Raw genomic sequence first — 16,592 nt, forward strand, 5'->3', positions numbered from 1 at the left:
GCTTCCCTGGAGGCTCAGTGGTGAAGAATCCACTTGCCGATACAGGAGGCATGGGTTCAATCCGTGGGTCGGGAAGGCTCCCTGGAGAAGGAAATGACAACCTCCTCCAGTATTCTTGCCTGGGAAATCCCATGGACAGAGGTGCCTGGCAGGCTACATTCCATGGGGTCGCAAAAGAGTTGGACACGAATTAGCACCTAAACAACAAACCAGTGACTTCTTCTCTATATCTTGAGTCTGCTTCTCTTTTGTTATATTCTCTAGTCTCTTGTCATTTTTAGATTCCACATATAGTGATAGCATATAGTACTTGTATTTGTCTGACTTTTTTCACTTAAACATAGAGGGTATGGAATGTATCTTTAGAGTTGGTCCCTGATGGTGAGTTGTGTCTAAGTCAGTAATAAAAACTAGCAATCCAGAAGACTCCCATGTTTTGATCTCCTTGGCTGCTCATTCCCCTGCTGCTACTGCTGCTAAGTCACTTCAGTTATATCCGACTCTGTGTGACCCCATAGACGGCAGCCCATCAGGCTCCCCCGTCCCTGGGATTCTCCAGGCAAGAACACTGGAGTGGGTTGCCATTTCCTTCTCCAATGCAGGAAAGTGAAAAGCAAAAGTGAAGTTGCTCACTCGTGTCCGACTCTTAGCGACCCCATGGACTGCAGCCTCCCAGGCTCCTCCGTCCATGGGGTTTTCCAGGCAAGAGTGCTGGAGTGGGGTGCCATTGCCTTCTCCAGCTCATTCCCCTGAGGGGGTGGTTATGAACATCGCCTTGTCCGTTCATGTCACAGATTTTCTGAAGAGAAAAATAACCATGTCATGGAAGAAACTACATGTTGCAAAGACTGTGACTAGAGGTTGAGCGTGAGATGGTTTGGTCTGGCCTCCTTTTAGAGTAGTGATTGATTAATGCTGTCTGTGTTGCTGTTCCTTCCAGAGCTGACCTGTCCTGGACGCAGCATAACTAACGAAGCTGCTGCAGGATGAGAAGATGGCAGCGCGGCTGCTCGCACCACCAGGCCCTGATAGTTTCAAGCCTTTCACCCCTGAGTCACTGGCAAACATCGAGAGGCGCATTGCCGAGAGCAAGCTCAAGAAACCGCCCAAGGCCGATGGCAGTCATCGGGAGGACGATGAGGACAGCAAGCCCAAGCCAAACAGTGACCTGGAGGCAGGGAAGAGTTTGCCTTTCATCTACGGGGACATCCCACAAGGCTTGGTCGCGGTTCCCCTGGAGGACTTTGACCCATACTATTTGACGCAGAAAGTGAGTTGGAGGAGAAGGAGCAGCAGCGTCAGATGCCCCTTTCCTAACAGGCCTAGGGGAGAGGGGGAGAAAGAGTTGTGTCTCTTTTGCCAGAGTTTGGATAAGTAGTTAAACTTTTGTTTCAGTTCTGGTTTATGGGGGTTCTTTTTTGGTTTAATTGCTACCAGGAGTCATTTGTGGGTCTTGGCACTTCTCAATCGTTAATAAGACTTCTGTTTTTGGCTCCATGTCAAATCAGAAAAAGATTTATTTAAAAAAAAGGAGGGGGTTACATAAATGAAATGGGGACTCTTTGATATAGTGCAAGAAAAAAATGGCATAGTGAGAGATGGTACAGCCCTGCAGAATCTTGGCTCACACACACATTCAGAATCCTATCTTTAAATATAAAAATGATACTGTAGTATCGACAGAGCCTATTGTTAACATAATAGAAATGAATTTGTACTCTAACCTAGCCTCCTTTGTGACATTAGACCATAACCACTGGGGACAGGAATAGAACAGAGTAAACCAAACTGGGCCAGTGAGAAGACCAGGTCTTTGGCCTTGTTACACAGTTGTCTGAGTTCCGCCAGCACTGACTCTTAACATGAGAATCAGTTCTATTATTCCTGCGGTAGGGAATGTGAGTGAAAGAAATACTAATCTCCATTTGGCCAAGAGTTACAAATTTCCTTAACATATTTGACTAAAACTTTGGGTTTCTTTATCATGATTATCTTTTGAAGCTAAGCAACAAGTGAAGAAGCAAAGCCCCCAGTTAATCCAAAAGCCAAGTAGTTAGCCATAAATGCTAAAGGCTGACATCAGACAGCATTTTAGAGATCCCTCATTTGACAGGTGTCATTGAAAGAATTAAATCCATAGGTGTTTCCAGATGAAGGGGGAAAGGACTTTGTGTAATTACATATTTACAAATATAAAGCTTAACTGCCTTTATTAACCAAACTGCCTTCTAAACTGACCTTAACTAAAACTGCCTTTCAGTCTCAGTTTGGGAAGAAATTTCTGTTTCTTTGTCTTAACAACTGGCCAGAAGTAAGACTTGAGGTGAACAGATCTCTTGATTAAGCTATAGTTGTGGAGGCATCTTAGTTATGAGTGGCAAAAACAGTTGAGTAATTTTCTACACAAAATGGCCCTTCACCTGCATACTTCTCTTACAGCTCACAACAGCTATCTACTGGGAACAAAGCAGAATCAGTAGCCTATAACTTCTACGGGAAATTTAGAAAGTTTAAGGAACAAAACATCATATGATATAAAAAGTACTAGATTAGAAGAAATCCTTGCTCTATCATAATTCACCGTGTTTATTATTTATAGTTATCTTTTTAGTATGTGTGTTTTTTAAGCTGCCACAAATAGTTCATGGAGGGGTAAGTAGTAAATAAAAAAGAAATCTTCTCAAAACGAGTTCATGTCCTTTAGTAAGCCACTTCACCTCTCTGTGCCTAAATGTCTCATCTAGAAACTGAGCAGTTGAACAAGACTTCTAAGGACTTTGTCAAGTGTCAAATTCTGGGGCTAAGTTTTCATAAAGTGTCTTTGATTTCCTTGTTTACTCATCCCTCTTTTAAAATCTAAATTTTTAATCTGGGCCTTTGCTGAATAGGGGTAGGTGGGTGAGGAAGGAGACAAAGTTTAAATATCTGGGTTAGTGAATAAGGAAGCGTGAAATCTTAGGCTGTTTTTAGAAGAATATTTCATTGATTGTAAAATTTTGAAATATTCTAAGATATTATTCCCTCCTCTTTCCTGCTCTGGCATCCATAGTCTTAGTAGAACTTTTTCAGAAAATACTCCTATGGCAATAAAGTGAAAGTCCGACTCTTTGCAACCCCATGGACTGTAGACTACCAGACTCCCCTGACCAGAATTTTCCGGGCAAGAGTACTGGAGTGGGTTGCCATTTCCTTCTCCAGGGGATCTTGCCGACCCAGGGATTGAACCTTGGTTGCCCTCATTGTAGGCAGACGCTTTACCCTCTGAGCCACCAGGGAAGCCTTATGGCAATAAACCAATAGGTAAGGCCCTGCGGACCCTGGCCTTTCAGGTGGCTAAAACCGCTTTGCTTTTATTTGAACTATTTGTTTTTCCAACTCAGGTACAAGTTAAATTTCGTTTTCTTAAAACTAGAGAACTAGATTCATTGTCAGAACTTAGTTTTCCTTTGCATGCCTTTTCCCCTGGTTCCTGCCCTGGAACAGCCTCTTTTCATTCCCAATGCCTTAGACTTCAGTGGTGCTAACTTGGAAGTGAGGACCCAAAGACAGTGGCTCTCTGGCCCTAATGGCTACCCCTTTTTGGGTAGGTCAGATGTTAATGGCACTCCAGTAGGGGACTGACTCTTCATGATAGGAAATCTGATTTTGGCCTTTGGCCTCACCACAGGGTGAATAGTTTATGGAAAGGATAACTTTAATTGTGTTTTAAAAATTCTTAAAAAAAAACAAAACTGAAATATACCACCATGCAGAAAAATTCTTAAAATATAAATGCTTTTATATATATATAAAATATAAATGCTTAGTTTAATGATTATTATAAAGCAAATAAACACCTATGACAAGAGAGAGCATTAGTAGCACTTCAGAGATATTAATTTTATTTTTAAATAAGGACTTCTTCAGTTGATTAAAGAAATAGGCTTGTTCAAATTCACTTGCATATCTTCACCAGCATTACTAATACTTCTTACTAAATAGGCCTTTCACTGGGCCGAATTAGCAAGGTCTGCCCTACGAGGAAGCACGCTGGGAATCAACCCACAAACCAAAACATCCCGAGAGGAGAAATGACTTTAAGGGGACATTCTTTCTGTTTGTTTCTCAAGGGCTGCCTTAAGTAATTCCTGCAAAGTAAAAATCTCTTGGCTTAATGCTACAAATGGATTTCTTAATTTTTTCTTTTTGGGTCTCGTTTTCTACCTCATTGATCATTTTTGGGACTCATGGAAACTGGTTTCTCATTTCCTTCTCTCTTTATCTTAGAGGATGAAAGAAAGCTAGTTCCCTATTAGTAAAGTGCTGGTTTCACCCCACTGTAGACTTGACAGTGTCCAGGGACACAGGGCCATAAGATATGTGTGTCCCATTTTCAAGCTACTGTGGTACAAGCTGGTACTGGTGCGAGCTATCGTGAGTTGCTTGGGGCCCTGAACGGTGGTGCTCATTTAACTTTCCACCTGACTTCCCCAGATGGTCCTCCACAACCCAGATCATCCTTTCTTTAAATTGTCTCAGACCTCCCAGTGCTACAGCTTGTTCTTCGCCTCTTGGTGCTTTCTTTGGATGTCTCCAAACAAAGTGTTTCTTTCTTTTTTTTCAAGTGTTACCTGCAAATAATTGAATTTAGAGGACATTAAACTTTTAAATGTATTTAATATTAAAAATAGGTAATATAAGGACTTTCCTGGTGATCCAGTGGTTAAGACTCCATGCTTCCACTGCAGGGGGTGCGGGTTTGATCCTTGCCTGGGGAACTGAGATCCCATAAACCACGTGGTGTAGCCAAAAAATAAAAATAAAATAGGTAATATGTTTCCATGGTTAAAAATTCAGTAAAAGCTCTTCAGTAAAGAAGACCTCAGTAAAAAGTCTCCCCTTTATACCTGTCTCTCATCTGTGCATGTCCCGCCTCCCTGAACAGGTAAGCACTGTTAGTTGTATCTTCTAGAGTTTCTTTACACAGTATGGTAGTGGTAGTTTAGTCACTAAATCGTGTCCAACGCTTGTGACCCCATGGACTGTATGTAGCCTGCTGGGCTCCTCTGTCCATGGGATTCTCCAGGCAAGAATCCTGGAATGGGTAGCCATTTCCTTCTCCAAGGGGATCTTACTGACCCAGGAATTGAACCCAGGTCTCCTGCATTGCAGGCAGATTCTTTACTGACTGAGCTATGGGGGAAACTATTTATACATATGTATATGTACAAGCAAAAACCATCAGGTATTTTTAGGAACTTGAACTGACCTGAATGCCTTTGTTGTTAGTTTTCTTTCTGTTATTTTTTAAAGTCAGTTAAAGTCTTAATTTTGTTCTTTGTCTTCCCTTCTCTCATACTGTAGAGTCTTAAGTTTTATCAAGGTAAATGTTCAGTTCATTTCCCCCTTCCACACTTTCTTTAGTGAATCAAACCAAGGACTTTTTCTCTGTTGCTCAGTCTTTCTGTCTTCACTACAAACTATACTCTCCAAGTCTTAATAATAACTTGTATAATAACTTTAATAATTTAAAAAAATTATTTACTTTCTGTATAGTGAGTGGTTAAATGACTCTTGATTTGTTTGTTTTATGAAATACTATGCAAAGTTAAAAAGAATGGGCCATGTTTGCTTATAGCAACTTGTTGAATTTTAAATGGCCATGTATATTTCTAAGAGCTTTCTTAAGTTGGCAGCAAGAAAATCTATAGATTAAGTTGAAAGAAGGCCTTCAGAGTTAGCTTCTACTCTTTCTCCTGTTCCTGAAAACCAATGACTGTTACGTGTATCCTTTTTGTTCAGTGGATATGCTCTCTTGTAAGAAAGTCCTATAAACAAAAATCCAAATTATAGGATTGATGATGTGCTTTTAAATAGGGTACATACCTATTGCATTAAAAAATTACATATGGTTTCCCAAAGTTCAGTTTACCTTCAAGTTTTCATGTCTTGTCTTTTCCTGCAAATTGGAGTCAACCTAGAATCATAGAAAATTAGAATATGGTGGCCTTAGACGTCATCTAGTTCAGCCTCCTCATTTTATAAGTTTAATAATGTAAAAATAACTTTGTCAAAAGCCAGTGCCTCCTGTCAGTTTGTTACAGCATGTTTCTAGTTTTCCACTTTTCTAATTTTTCATTAACTGACCTTCTGTCTCAGTTGGTTCAGTTCTTCAGAAACTAGACGTGCAAATATGGAGAGGGGCTGGCGGGGGGATCCTGCTTTTTCATTCACATCCCTGATAATTCCTGTGGTGTAATAACCCTTCTTAGCATGGGTCCTAAGAAATGCCATGCTTCTCAGGGAAAGGAAGTTCTTTGTGTTAGCTCCATTATTTTACCTTCTCAAGTGAAGGAGCTCTAAGTAGTCTGGTAGCCATGGACAATTTGTTCAAGAGACTTGGGCTCAGTATCAGTATTGCTATCACTGTACAGCTATACCTGTAATTTGGAGGGAATTTATTTAACCAGAGCTTCCCTCGTAGCTCAGACCGTAAAGAATCTGCCTGCAATGCAGGAGACTCAGGTTCAATCCCTGGGTCAGGAAGATCCCCTGAAGAAGGGAATGGCTACCTACTCCTGTATTCTTGCCTGGAGAACTGGAGGAGCCTGGCGGGCTACAGTCCATAGAGTCAGACAAGACTGAGCGACTAACACACGATGCTTTTACTTAACCTACATCTTCACATTTTTTTACTTTTAAAGGAAAATTATCTTTCCTTTCAATTATCAATCCCCGAGCTTACCAGCAGAATGGTACAGTGAAAAAAGTACCTACTGGGAATATAAAAACCTTCATTTTAGTTCTGCCTTTGCCCCTTGTCTGCCTTTGGCCAAATCACTTAAATTCTCTGGGCTTCAATTTCCTTGTCTAGAACATCTGCAAGGTAAGGGTTGGGCTTATATCTAGTTGTATTTTACATGTATACCTGTCATATATGCTTAGCTGGAGCAAGCTATTCTGTTTCCCTAGTGTCCTCCCTGCCTTCTGGTCTTCATTCTCTCCTGTTGTAATATCCTCTGTCCTTTAACTTCACCTTGTGACACTCTTCCGATTCATCCAGGCCTTGCCCTGAAGCCTCTTCTTCCTTATAGCCTAACTTGATTCTTTACATTGGAACTGATTTCTCCTCCTGAATTTCTTTAACACATTAAGATCTCAGCCCTACCTTTGATAACAAGTGGTTTTTAGGTTTAACCTCCAATACTTTGGCCACCTGATGCGAAGAGCCAGCTCACTGAAAAAGACCCTGATGCTGGGAAAGATTGAGGGCAGGAGGCAAAGGGTACAACAGAGGATGGTTGGATGGTATCACTGACTCAGTGAACATGAGTTTGAGCAAACTCTGGGAGATGGTGAAGGACAGGGAAGCCTGGTGTGCTGTAGTCCATGGGGTCACAAAGAGTCAGACATGACTGAGCAACTGAACAACAACAGGTTAGGTATGGCAGGGCCCCGTTCCCAGCAACGTTGACAGCTTTCTCCTTACCTCACTGGTATTAGCGCCATCAGCTTCCTCAAATGAAGAACTGTTAAGGCTCTCTCACACACACACACCCATGAGCTCCTGGCAGAAAATCCTTGCTGAATCTAGTTTCACACACTTTCAACAGGTGTGCAGAGCAGAGACAGTTAAAGGAAAGTATGTTCATTAGGTGTGATTTGAAATATTGCTAATGTGGTATTACATTGCCTGTTTTTGCATAATAAGCCTAGATGCTGCTTTCCGTTTTAAATAAAAATTAGATGTTTTAAAACTTTGTTTTAAAAAACTGTTTTGCAACAATATAGAAAAACAAAATGTTTCCATTATTTAATTCACCAAATCAAATTGAGGCAAATGCTTGTGAGCCAGTAGCTGGAAGGCCTTTATAAGGGTGATAAGGTTAATGACATTCATATACAGAATTCTTTTCTATTCCATGAGTATGATTATCAAGATGGAAAGGAACTTAAGCATTCTTAAATCACATTCCTCTTTTATAGCTTTAGTAATAGACCAAAAGTTGGGAAACCTTATTTCTAAGCCCATTTCCACCTGATTCTGGAGAATCTCTGGCATATCACTTAACCGTTCTGCGTCTCAGTCTCCCTAATCTGGAAAATTAAAATTATGCTAATAACTAAGCTCCCAGGTATCCTACAGTGATGTGGTGAAGAATATTTCTTGCCTACCCAATACGAAACAAAGCAGCCTGTTGTACCAGCCCTGCTTCATTTTTCTCCATTATACACCTAGCATATGATATATTTGTTTGTTTGTTCATCCTCTTGTAAGCTCATTAGCCAGAGCAGTGTGTTCATGCCCTGTAATAAGTGTTCAAGCCATATCTGTTAAATGAATGAGTTAGTCTTATGAGATAAGGCATATGAAAACACAATGTACTTTTCTAAGTGCTTTGACCATGAAAGGGTACATCATGGGTTTTTTTTTCCCCAAAATGAAAAGTTTTCCCATCTACCAAACTGAATGGAACTCTCTGGGGGAAAAGACTGATTACCAGTGTATCTTTTCCTTTCCTGAAGAATTAGTTTCCTTTAGGGGCTGAACAAGTAGATCAGGAAATAGGTTTCCTGATATTGTAGAGATTTTGGAGGGCTGAACTACTGTTAAGTGCCACCAGTCTGACCTCTCCTCTTGCAGAGCCTTAGAATTAGGAGCGATGCCATCAAAAGACCATTAGGTGATAGCTCCCACCTAGTGCTCTTCTTGATTTATTGGTCTCAAGTCTTTATTGTACAAAGGATGTCATTTCCTGAATGTTCTAAGTTGTTCTGTCGTGTCGTCTTTTATTGTTTTGCTGCTTTCTTGGCTGTGGGAGTTGTGTTACCCTCCCAGTATTAACTGACTATAAAGGAAATGAGAGAAACTGACATGGAATATATATTAGTTTGGGTTGTCTCATATAAAATATGATCTGTTTATTCAGTCTTTACTTCTTGAGTGTTTCCTCTGTGTGAGGCCTTGGGGGTATTGGGTTCGCTTGTGGGAAACAAAGATTAATAAAGTCAGTTTTTTACCCTTATGTAGCTTGTAACATAACAGTGTGTAGTGTGATATCACTTTTGATAGGGGGCCTCAGAACAGGCCTTATTTACTTCATAGTAGGAGTAATGTTTGGATTAGGGTTTGGATTTTAGAAATGAGGGATAGACTGTAACATTATAGGCAGAGAGAAGAATATGAACAAAGACTCAGAAACCAGGGCATAGGACAGTGTAAGAGAGAACCGAATCGTCTCATTTGATTGGAATTTGGAGAGTGGGCAGTGAGTCTGGGAAGGGAGTGCTAGAGCCAAGACATGGGGGACTTACGATGTTAGACTGAGAAGTCTGGTTGTCACTTATTAAGTAATAGAGAACTGCTGGAGAGTTTTGAGTGGGAGTAAGGATACATGATTAAAGTTGTGCCTTCAGGAGGTGAATGTGAGAGTGATGTGTGGTATGGACCAGACAGAAAGAGAACTTGGATGGAGCGGCTGGCTATGAAGTAGTGATGGTGGGGGTCTAAACAAACGATAATGGTGAAAGTGAAAAGTGAGGGGACTCGGTGACATCAAAAGTTAGTATAAATTGATAGGACTTTGTGATTGATTGTAGAGGCTTAAGGACATTCAGTCCTTTATCTGACAATCTGATAAATTGTTACTGAGCAATTTCTACATACATAGGTTCTGTTCCATGCCCTTGGGAACAAAGCAGGCAAGATCTATATACTATGTTTGGAAGTTAGTTTTTGTTGGGGAGACAGATAATAAACTATTAAAGAAATAAAAATTATTGCAGGTAGTGATAGGTACATTAATAAAGTTAATAGAGTCCAGATGCTTTAAAGATTGTGGTCGTCTTACCTTGGTACAGAGACCTAAACTTGGAGAATCCAGAAGAATCAAGGGCTACAATGCTGTCTTAAATAGACTTTTAGCAAGTACAAATTATAATCTTTGAAAGGATCCATACCGCAGATATTCTGAGTTGTGTAAAAGCCAGTATTGTCACTCCGTTGAGTTTGCCGATCTCAGATTTTTACATAGGTAGAAGTTCAGTAGGTTTCAGCATTCAGGTGAGCTATAGGGGCACATACAGATAAACCTAGCATTTTCCCCAGAAAAGAACCTCAGGTCTTCTCTGGACCTTGTACAAGTTCTGAGTTGCAGCTCCAAAGTTCTGAGCCACATTGTGGTGTAACAACTTTTACCTGAATTCTTGGATGTGTATTATTTTTATTAGCAAGTCACCTGAACCATAAAATCCCACTGACTGGTAATTTTAGGAATTGGTCTCTGATAGTTTCTACAGAGTATCAGTTCAGTTCAGTTTAGTCGCTCAGTCGTGTCCTACTCTTTGTGACCCCATGAATTGCAGCACGCCAGGCCTCCCTGTCCATCATCAACTCACAGAGTTCACTCATATTCACGTCCATCGAGTCAGTGATGCCATCCAGCCATCTCATCCTCTGTCGTCCCCTTCTCCTCCTGCCCCTGATCCCTCCCAGCATCAGAGTCTTTTCCAATGAGTCAACTCTTCGCATGAGGTGGCCAAAGTACTGGAGTTTCAGCTTTAGCATCATTCCTTCCAAAGAAATCCCAGGGCTGATCTCCTTCAGAATGGACTGGTTGGATCTCCTTGCAGTCCAAGGGACTCTCAAGAGTCTTCTCTAACACCACAGTTCAAAAGCATCAATCCTTCGGCGCTCAGCTTTCTTCACAGTCCAACTCTCACATCCATACATGACTACTGGAAAAACCATAGCCTTGACTAGACAGACCTTAGTCAGCAAAGTAATGTCTCTGCTTTTGAATATGCTATCTAGGTTGGTCATAACTTTTCTTCCAAAGAGTAAGCGTCTTTTAATTTCATGGCTGCAATCACCATCTGCAGTAATTTTGGAGCCTAAAAAAATAAAGTCTGACACTGTTTCCACTGTTTCCCCATCTATTTCCCATGAAGTGATGGGACCGGATGCCATGATCTTCGTTTTCTGAATGTTGAGCTTTAAGCCAACTTTTTTGCTCTACTCTTTCACTTTCATCAAAAGGCTTTTTAGTTCCTCTTCGCTTTCTGCCATAAGGGTGGTGTCATCTGCATATCTGAGGTTATTGATGTTTCTCCTGGCAATCTTGATTCCAGCTTGTGTTTCTTCCAGTCCAGCGTTTCTCATGATGTACTCTGCATAGAAGTTAAATAAGCAGGGTGACAATGTACAGCCTTGAAGTACTCCTTTTCCTATTTGGAACCAGTCTGTTGTTCCATGTCCAGTTCTAACTGTTGCTTCCTGACCTGCATACAGATTTCTCAAGAGGCAGGTCAGGTGGTCTGGTATTCCCATCTCTCTCAGAATTTTCCACAGTATAGGTCATGAAATAATTTTATTCTATTAAGAATTAACCTGTTGAATGGGGTATTTAATAATGACCATTTAAATGTTGAAGGATGTCTCAAGATTGTAGTGATATTGATCATCTTCTCTAATGTATTGGAGCTATAGTTTACCAGATTTTAAATCCCTTCTAAGTCAAGGAGAGTAAGACTGTGATATCATTATACAGAGGGATGCTTCTCTTACTGATTGATTCCAAATTCACATGAACTGTAAATTCTTTACGTATAACTCTGTTTGACAGAATTCAAGATTAAGATTTCCCCATGAAATGAAATTTCTGGGGGATTTCTGGCAATTTGAGATCAGAGTTGCTAGAATCAGTCAAGTCTGATTCTAGCAATATGTTTGATACCTGCCCTGAAGAAGCAGTCATATTCCAGACACTGTGAGTCTACACACTTTGGCCTGTGGAATTAAGTTTGAATAAAAGAGTCCCCAAATTTCAGAGGATAAGGTACCCAACCCATCTACTTCTCAAGGTCAATCCTTCTTGTGCCTGTGACCCTGCCTGTCAGCCTTCTCTGGCACTTGAATCTCTCAGTTATCCCCTCTCTTTTCTGTACTTTCATTCTTTCCCTTTCAAAGTGGTTCTCCCCTTCAGCCTATAAACATACTCAAAGCTTTCCCATCTTCATCAACCCATACTTGACCCCCTACCACCACGAGGCGTAATCTGTCTTTCCACGCCACTGAAGCTTTTAAAGAGTTGCCTTTTACTTGCCCTCACCACCCACGCATCTCCCACCCACTCCTCCATCCTGACTCTCATCCTCTCGTCTTGACCACATTCTCAATATAAGATCCTCCATGATCTCAAATTGCCAAATCTAATGGATACTTTTTCAGTTCTTATCTCACTGAACCTCTTTGCTGTATTTGGCACTATTTATGACTCCCCGATTCTTGCAGCTCTTTACTTCCTTGGCCTAATTCACCTTACATTTCGGACTTTCTCTTCTTTCTCCTTCATTTCTTCCACCTTTCCCTTAAGTGTTGACATTCCCGTGGGTTCAGTCCTTGGCCCATGTTCCTCTCACTTGGCACACTCTTCCTGACTGAGCTCATCCATTCTCTCACTACTCTTGAGTCTATATCTCCAGCCTAGAACACTCCTTAAATATTCAGTGTTTTGCCAGGCATCTCTGTCTGGACTTCCCGTAGGCAACTCAGTGTATTCAAAATTGAACTAATTTTCTTCCCTCAAACCTACTTATCTTATTTCATCTGCTGTTTTAGTTGATGATACCACCCAAATTCTAGGTATTATTAATGCCTCTCCAATTTTCTGTATTCCTGAGGATCGCCAATATTAGGGAACTGTCAGTAGAATGTTGCACATTTTTACAAGTGAGAAAAAATTTTGGCTCAGAAAGGTTAATTTACTGCTGAAATTCCCTCACCTAGTGTGTGGAATCACCCAGGTTTCAGTTCCTGGGATCTGTGAATTTAGTACTCGTCTTTCTACCATGCTATGCTGTCTCTAGAGAGTGTATTGTGAGTTTTGTTTTCTACTGTCATTTTTAGATAATTTCTGTCATTTTGCACTGCCTCAGTATGAGGCCTGCACTGCCTCAATCTAAGACATAGAAAACATAAGAAAACTTTTCAAACTAAAATTAATGAATTTTTATGAGTGGATGAGCTACAGCGTGGAAAAGGTCAATTAGACACCTTGCATAAAGTTGGATATAGTAATAAGTTAGTTGATTTTAGCTACATCATTTCCTCATGACTAAGAGGTTCATTCCATGTATGGATGTGAGAGTTGGATTGTAAAGAAAGCTGAGCGCGGAAGAATTGATGCTTTTGAACTGTGGTGTTGGAGAAGACTCTTGAGAGTCCCTTGGACTGCAAGAAGATCCAACCAGTCCATTCTGAAGGAGATCAGCCCTGGGATTTCTTTGGAGGGAATGATGCCAAAGCTGAAACTCCAGTACTTTGGCCACCTCATACGAAGAGTTGACTCATTGGAAAAGACTCTGATGCTGGGAGGGATCGGGAGCAGGAGGAGAAGGGGACGACAGAGGATGAGATGGCTGGATGGCATCAATGACTCGATGGATGTGAGTTTGAGTGAACTCCGGGAGCTGGTGATGGACAGGGAGGCTTGCCATGCTGCGATTCATGGGGTCGCAAAGAGTCAGTCATGACTGAGCGACTCAAATGAACTGAACTGAACTGAAGAGGTTCATTCATTCAGTCAGCAAATATGTATGAACTGTCTGCCTTGCCCCAGACAGGTATTATATGACATCTTCTGCTTGCTAAGCCAAGAAAGTCACAGTTATTGTTGTTGTTCAGTCTCTCAGTCATGTCCGACTCTTTGTGACCTCATGGAATGCAACATGCCAGGATTACCTGTCCTTCACCATCTCCTGGAGCTTGCTCAAACTCATGTCCGTTGAGTCAGTGATGCCCTCCAACCATCTCGTCCTCTGTCGTCTGCTTCTTCTCCCGCCTTCAATCTTTCCCAGCATCAGTCTTTTCTAACAAGTTGGCTCTTCGCATCAGGGGGCCAAAGTATTGGAGCTTTAGCTTTAGCATCAGTCCTTCTAATGAATATTCAGGATTGATTTCCTTTAGAATTGACTGGTTTGATCTCCTTGCAGTCCAAGGGACTCTCAAGAGTCTTCTCCAACACCACAGCTAAAAAGCATTAATTCTTTGGCATTCAGCCTTCTTTATGGTCCAACTGTCATATGCATACATGACTACTGGAAAAACCATAGCTTTGACTAGACAGAGCTTTGTCAGCTAAGTAATGTTTCTGCTTTTTAATATGCTGTCTAGGTTTGTTATAGCTTTCCTTCCAAGGAGCAGGTGTCTTAATTTTGTGGCTGCTGCCATCATCTGCAGTGATTTGGGAGCCCAAGAAAATAAAGTCTCTCACTGTTTCCATTGTTTCCCCATCTATTTGCCATAAAGTGATGCAACCAGATGCCATGATCTTCGTTGTTTTGAATGTTGAGTTTTAAGCCAGCTTTTTCACTCTCCTCTTTCACCTTCATCAAGAGGCATTTTATGTTCTTCTTCACTTTCTGCCATAAGGGTGCTATCATCTGCATATCTGAGGTTGTTGATATTTCTCCCAGCAATCTTGATTCCAGTTTGTGATTCAGCCTGGCATTTCACATGATGTAATCTGCATAGAAGTTAAATAAACAGGGTGACAATCTATAGCTTTGACGTACTCCTTTCCCAGTTTGGAACCAGTCTATTGTTTCATGTTTGGTTCTAACTGTTGCTTCTTGACCTGCATACAGATTTCTCAGGAGGCAGGTAAGGTGATCTGGTTTTCCCATCTCTTTAAGAATTTTCCAGTTTGTTGTGATCCACACAGTCAAAGGCTTTAGTCAATGAAACAGAAGTAGATGTTTTTCTGGAATTTCCTTGCTTTTTCTGTGATCCAGCTGATGTTGGCAATTTGATCTCTGGTTCCTCTGCTTTTTTTTAAGTCCAGCTTGAACATCTGGAAGTTCTCGATTCAAGTACTGTTGAAGCCTGGCTTGGAGAATTTTGAGCATTACTGTGCTGGCATGTGAAATGAGTGTAGTTGTGCATAGTTTGAGCGTTCTTTGGCATTGCTTTTCTTTGGGATTGGAATGAAAACTGACCTTTTCCAGTCCTGTGACCACTGCTGAGTTTTCCATATTTGCTGGCATACTGAGTGCAGCACTTTCACAGCCTGTAAGGATCTCGGTGTCCAATGAGGGAGATCAGTGTGTAAACAAAATGACAATACTATATTAAGTGCTAGAACAGAAGTAAGTACAAACTGTAGCAGGAACACACCAGCAGGAAGGGTAATTCTGCGTGAGAAAGTTCAATGTTGAAAAGGTGATATTTGAACTGTACCTTGAATATTAAAGTATGTTTAATAAACATTTCACTCATTGGAGAAGAGAAGAAAGAGTAGTTTGGGTCTAAAGAACAGTGCATGAAAAGACAGAGAGGCGTGAACAACATTAAAGTGTTTAGAACCTTGAGTTCACCGTGACAGGAGCATGAGGTATGGTCTGGTGAGACAGGAGATAAAGGAGAGAGGCAGGTTGGACCCCACTGTGTCCATACTCAGCAGGTTTTATTCTCTCCTGCTTCTGGAGTTCTCCGTGTGCGATAACCTGCGGGGCCCATTTTGAACCAGTGCAGTGTCCTGTGACTTTGGCCCTAGTGACTGTAGACTCTTGGTCTAGCTTGTGCACAAGGGTCCTACTGGCTTGTGCCACGTGTGTGAATGCTAAATATATTGAATATTAGCCCTGAGAGTCTCCTCCTGCCACCCTGCCAAGGAACAGAGGGAGCAGCAATGGTCTGTATGATAGCAAAAGCATCATCGTAATTCCGTTTGTTTTGAGTCCTTATTCTGGGCCAGGTACTGTAGTCAGGACTTGTTGTGAATTTTCATTTAACCCTCATAATCTGATAAAATAGGTTACTGTCAGTCATTATCCGTATTTCATCCATAAGAAAATGGAGCCTTGGCAACCTGAGTTAGTTGCCTAAAATCATAACAACTAATAAGTAACAGCTGGATCTTGAATCCAGGTGGTCTCAAAGCCTCCTAACCATTCTACTCTGCTGCTTTCTAAGAGAGAGGAGAGTGAGAAGAAATTCTAGGGTACGAGCACAGTGCAATGAAGAGAGGCATTAGTATGCTTTACATACTAAATCCACCTTCCTCTTTACCTTAGAGCAGCTGCAGGCTGGGGACCGCAAGAGCGTAAGGGAGAAGGAAATCAACGGCAAATCTGATTGAAGGATGGTGAGGAAGGGAGGCCAGGTAGGAGGTTCCAAGCCGCCCTGCCTCAGGGAGCAGGAACATGCTGGCTCAGTGCTGAAGCAGCTGCTGTTCTGCCAGTGTGTCTTCCTGTGATCAGGATGTAGGCAGGAATCGGTGTCACCTGCTCCAGATGTGGGCTGGAGGACATAGGGTTCACAAGGTCAAAGCAAATGAGAAAGTATATGCAGAAGCACTGGGAACCAGCAAAGCCGCAGAGAGGCGGGATGCTGGCATCATCTTCATCGAGCTTAACTTGGGAAAATACCATACACAGCTGCTGTGATGTCTCTGGCATATGCAAGGGGCTTTCTTTTTTGTCAGAGTTAAAACGAATTTAGTAAAAATGATTTCTTCATTGGTCTGAGGGTTGGATCAGATGACTCAGCTTGAGCAGAGCACACTGTGTTTGATTTCTTCTCTTTTTTTTAATTTTTAATTTTTTAAAAATTT

The 16,592-nt window shown here is 41.4% G+C and overlaps 1 protein-coding gene across 3 annotated transcripts in view; it reads left to right on the plus strand.

Moving 5' to 3' along the window:
- The first annotated feature begins 866 nt into the window (after nucleotides 1-866).
- Nucleotides 867-16,592, plus strand: part of SCN8A (sodium voltage-gated channel alpha subunit 8) — a 130,442-nt gene continuing 114,716 nt past the window's right edge. For all 3 annotated transcript variants that reach the window (XM_040234172.1, XM_040234171.1, XM_040234170.1), the window contains exon 1: nucleotides 867-1,270. In XM_040234172.1, coding sequence (XP_040090106.1) covers nucleotides 995-1,270 — 276 coding nt within the window. In that variant the 5' untranslated portion in view covers nucleotides 867-994. The remainder of the gene's footprint in view (nucleotides 1,271-16,592) is intronic.

The sequence above is a fragment of the Oryx dammah genome, unplaced genomic scaffold, assembly GCF_014754425.2.
Source record: "Oryx dammah isolate SB20612 unplaced genomic scaffold, SCBI_Odam_1.1 HiC_scaffold_29, whole genome shotgun sequence".
Taxonomy (NCBI): domain Eukaryota; kingdom Metazoa; phylum Chordata; class Mammalia; order Artiodactyla; family Bovidae; genus Oryx; species Oryx dammah.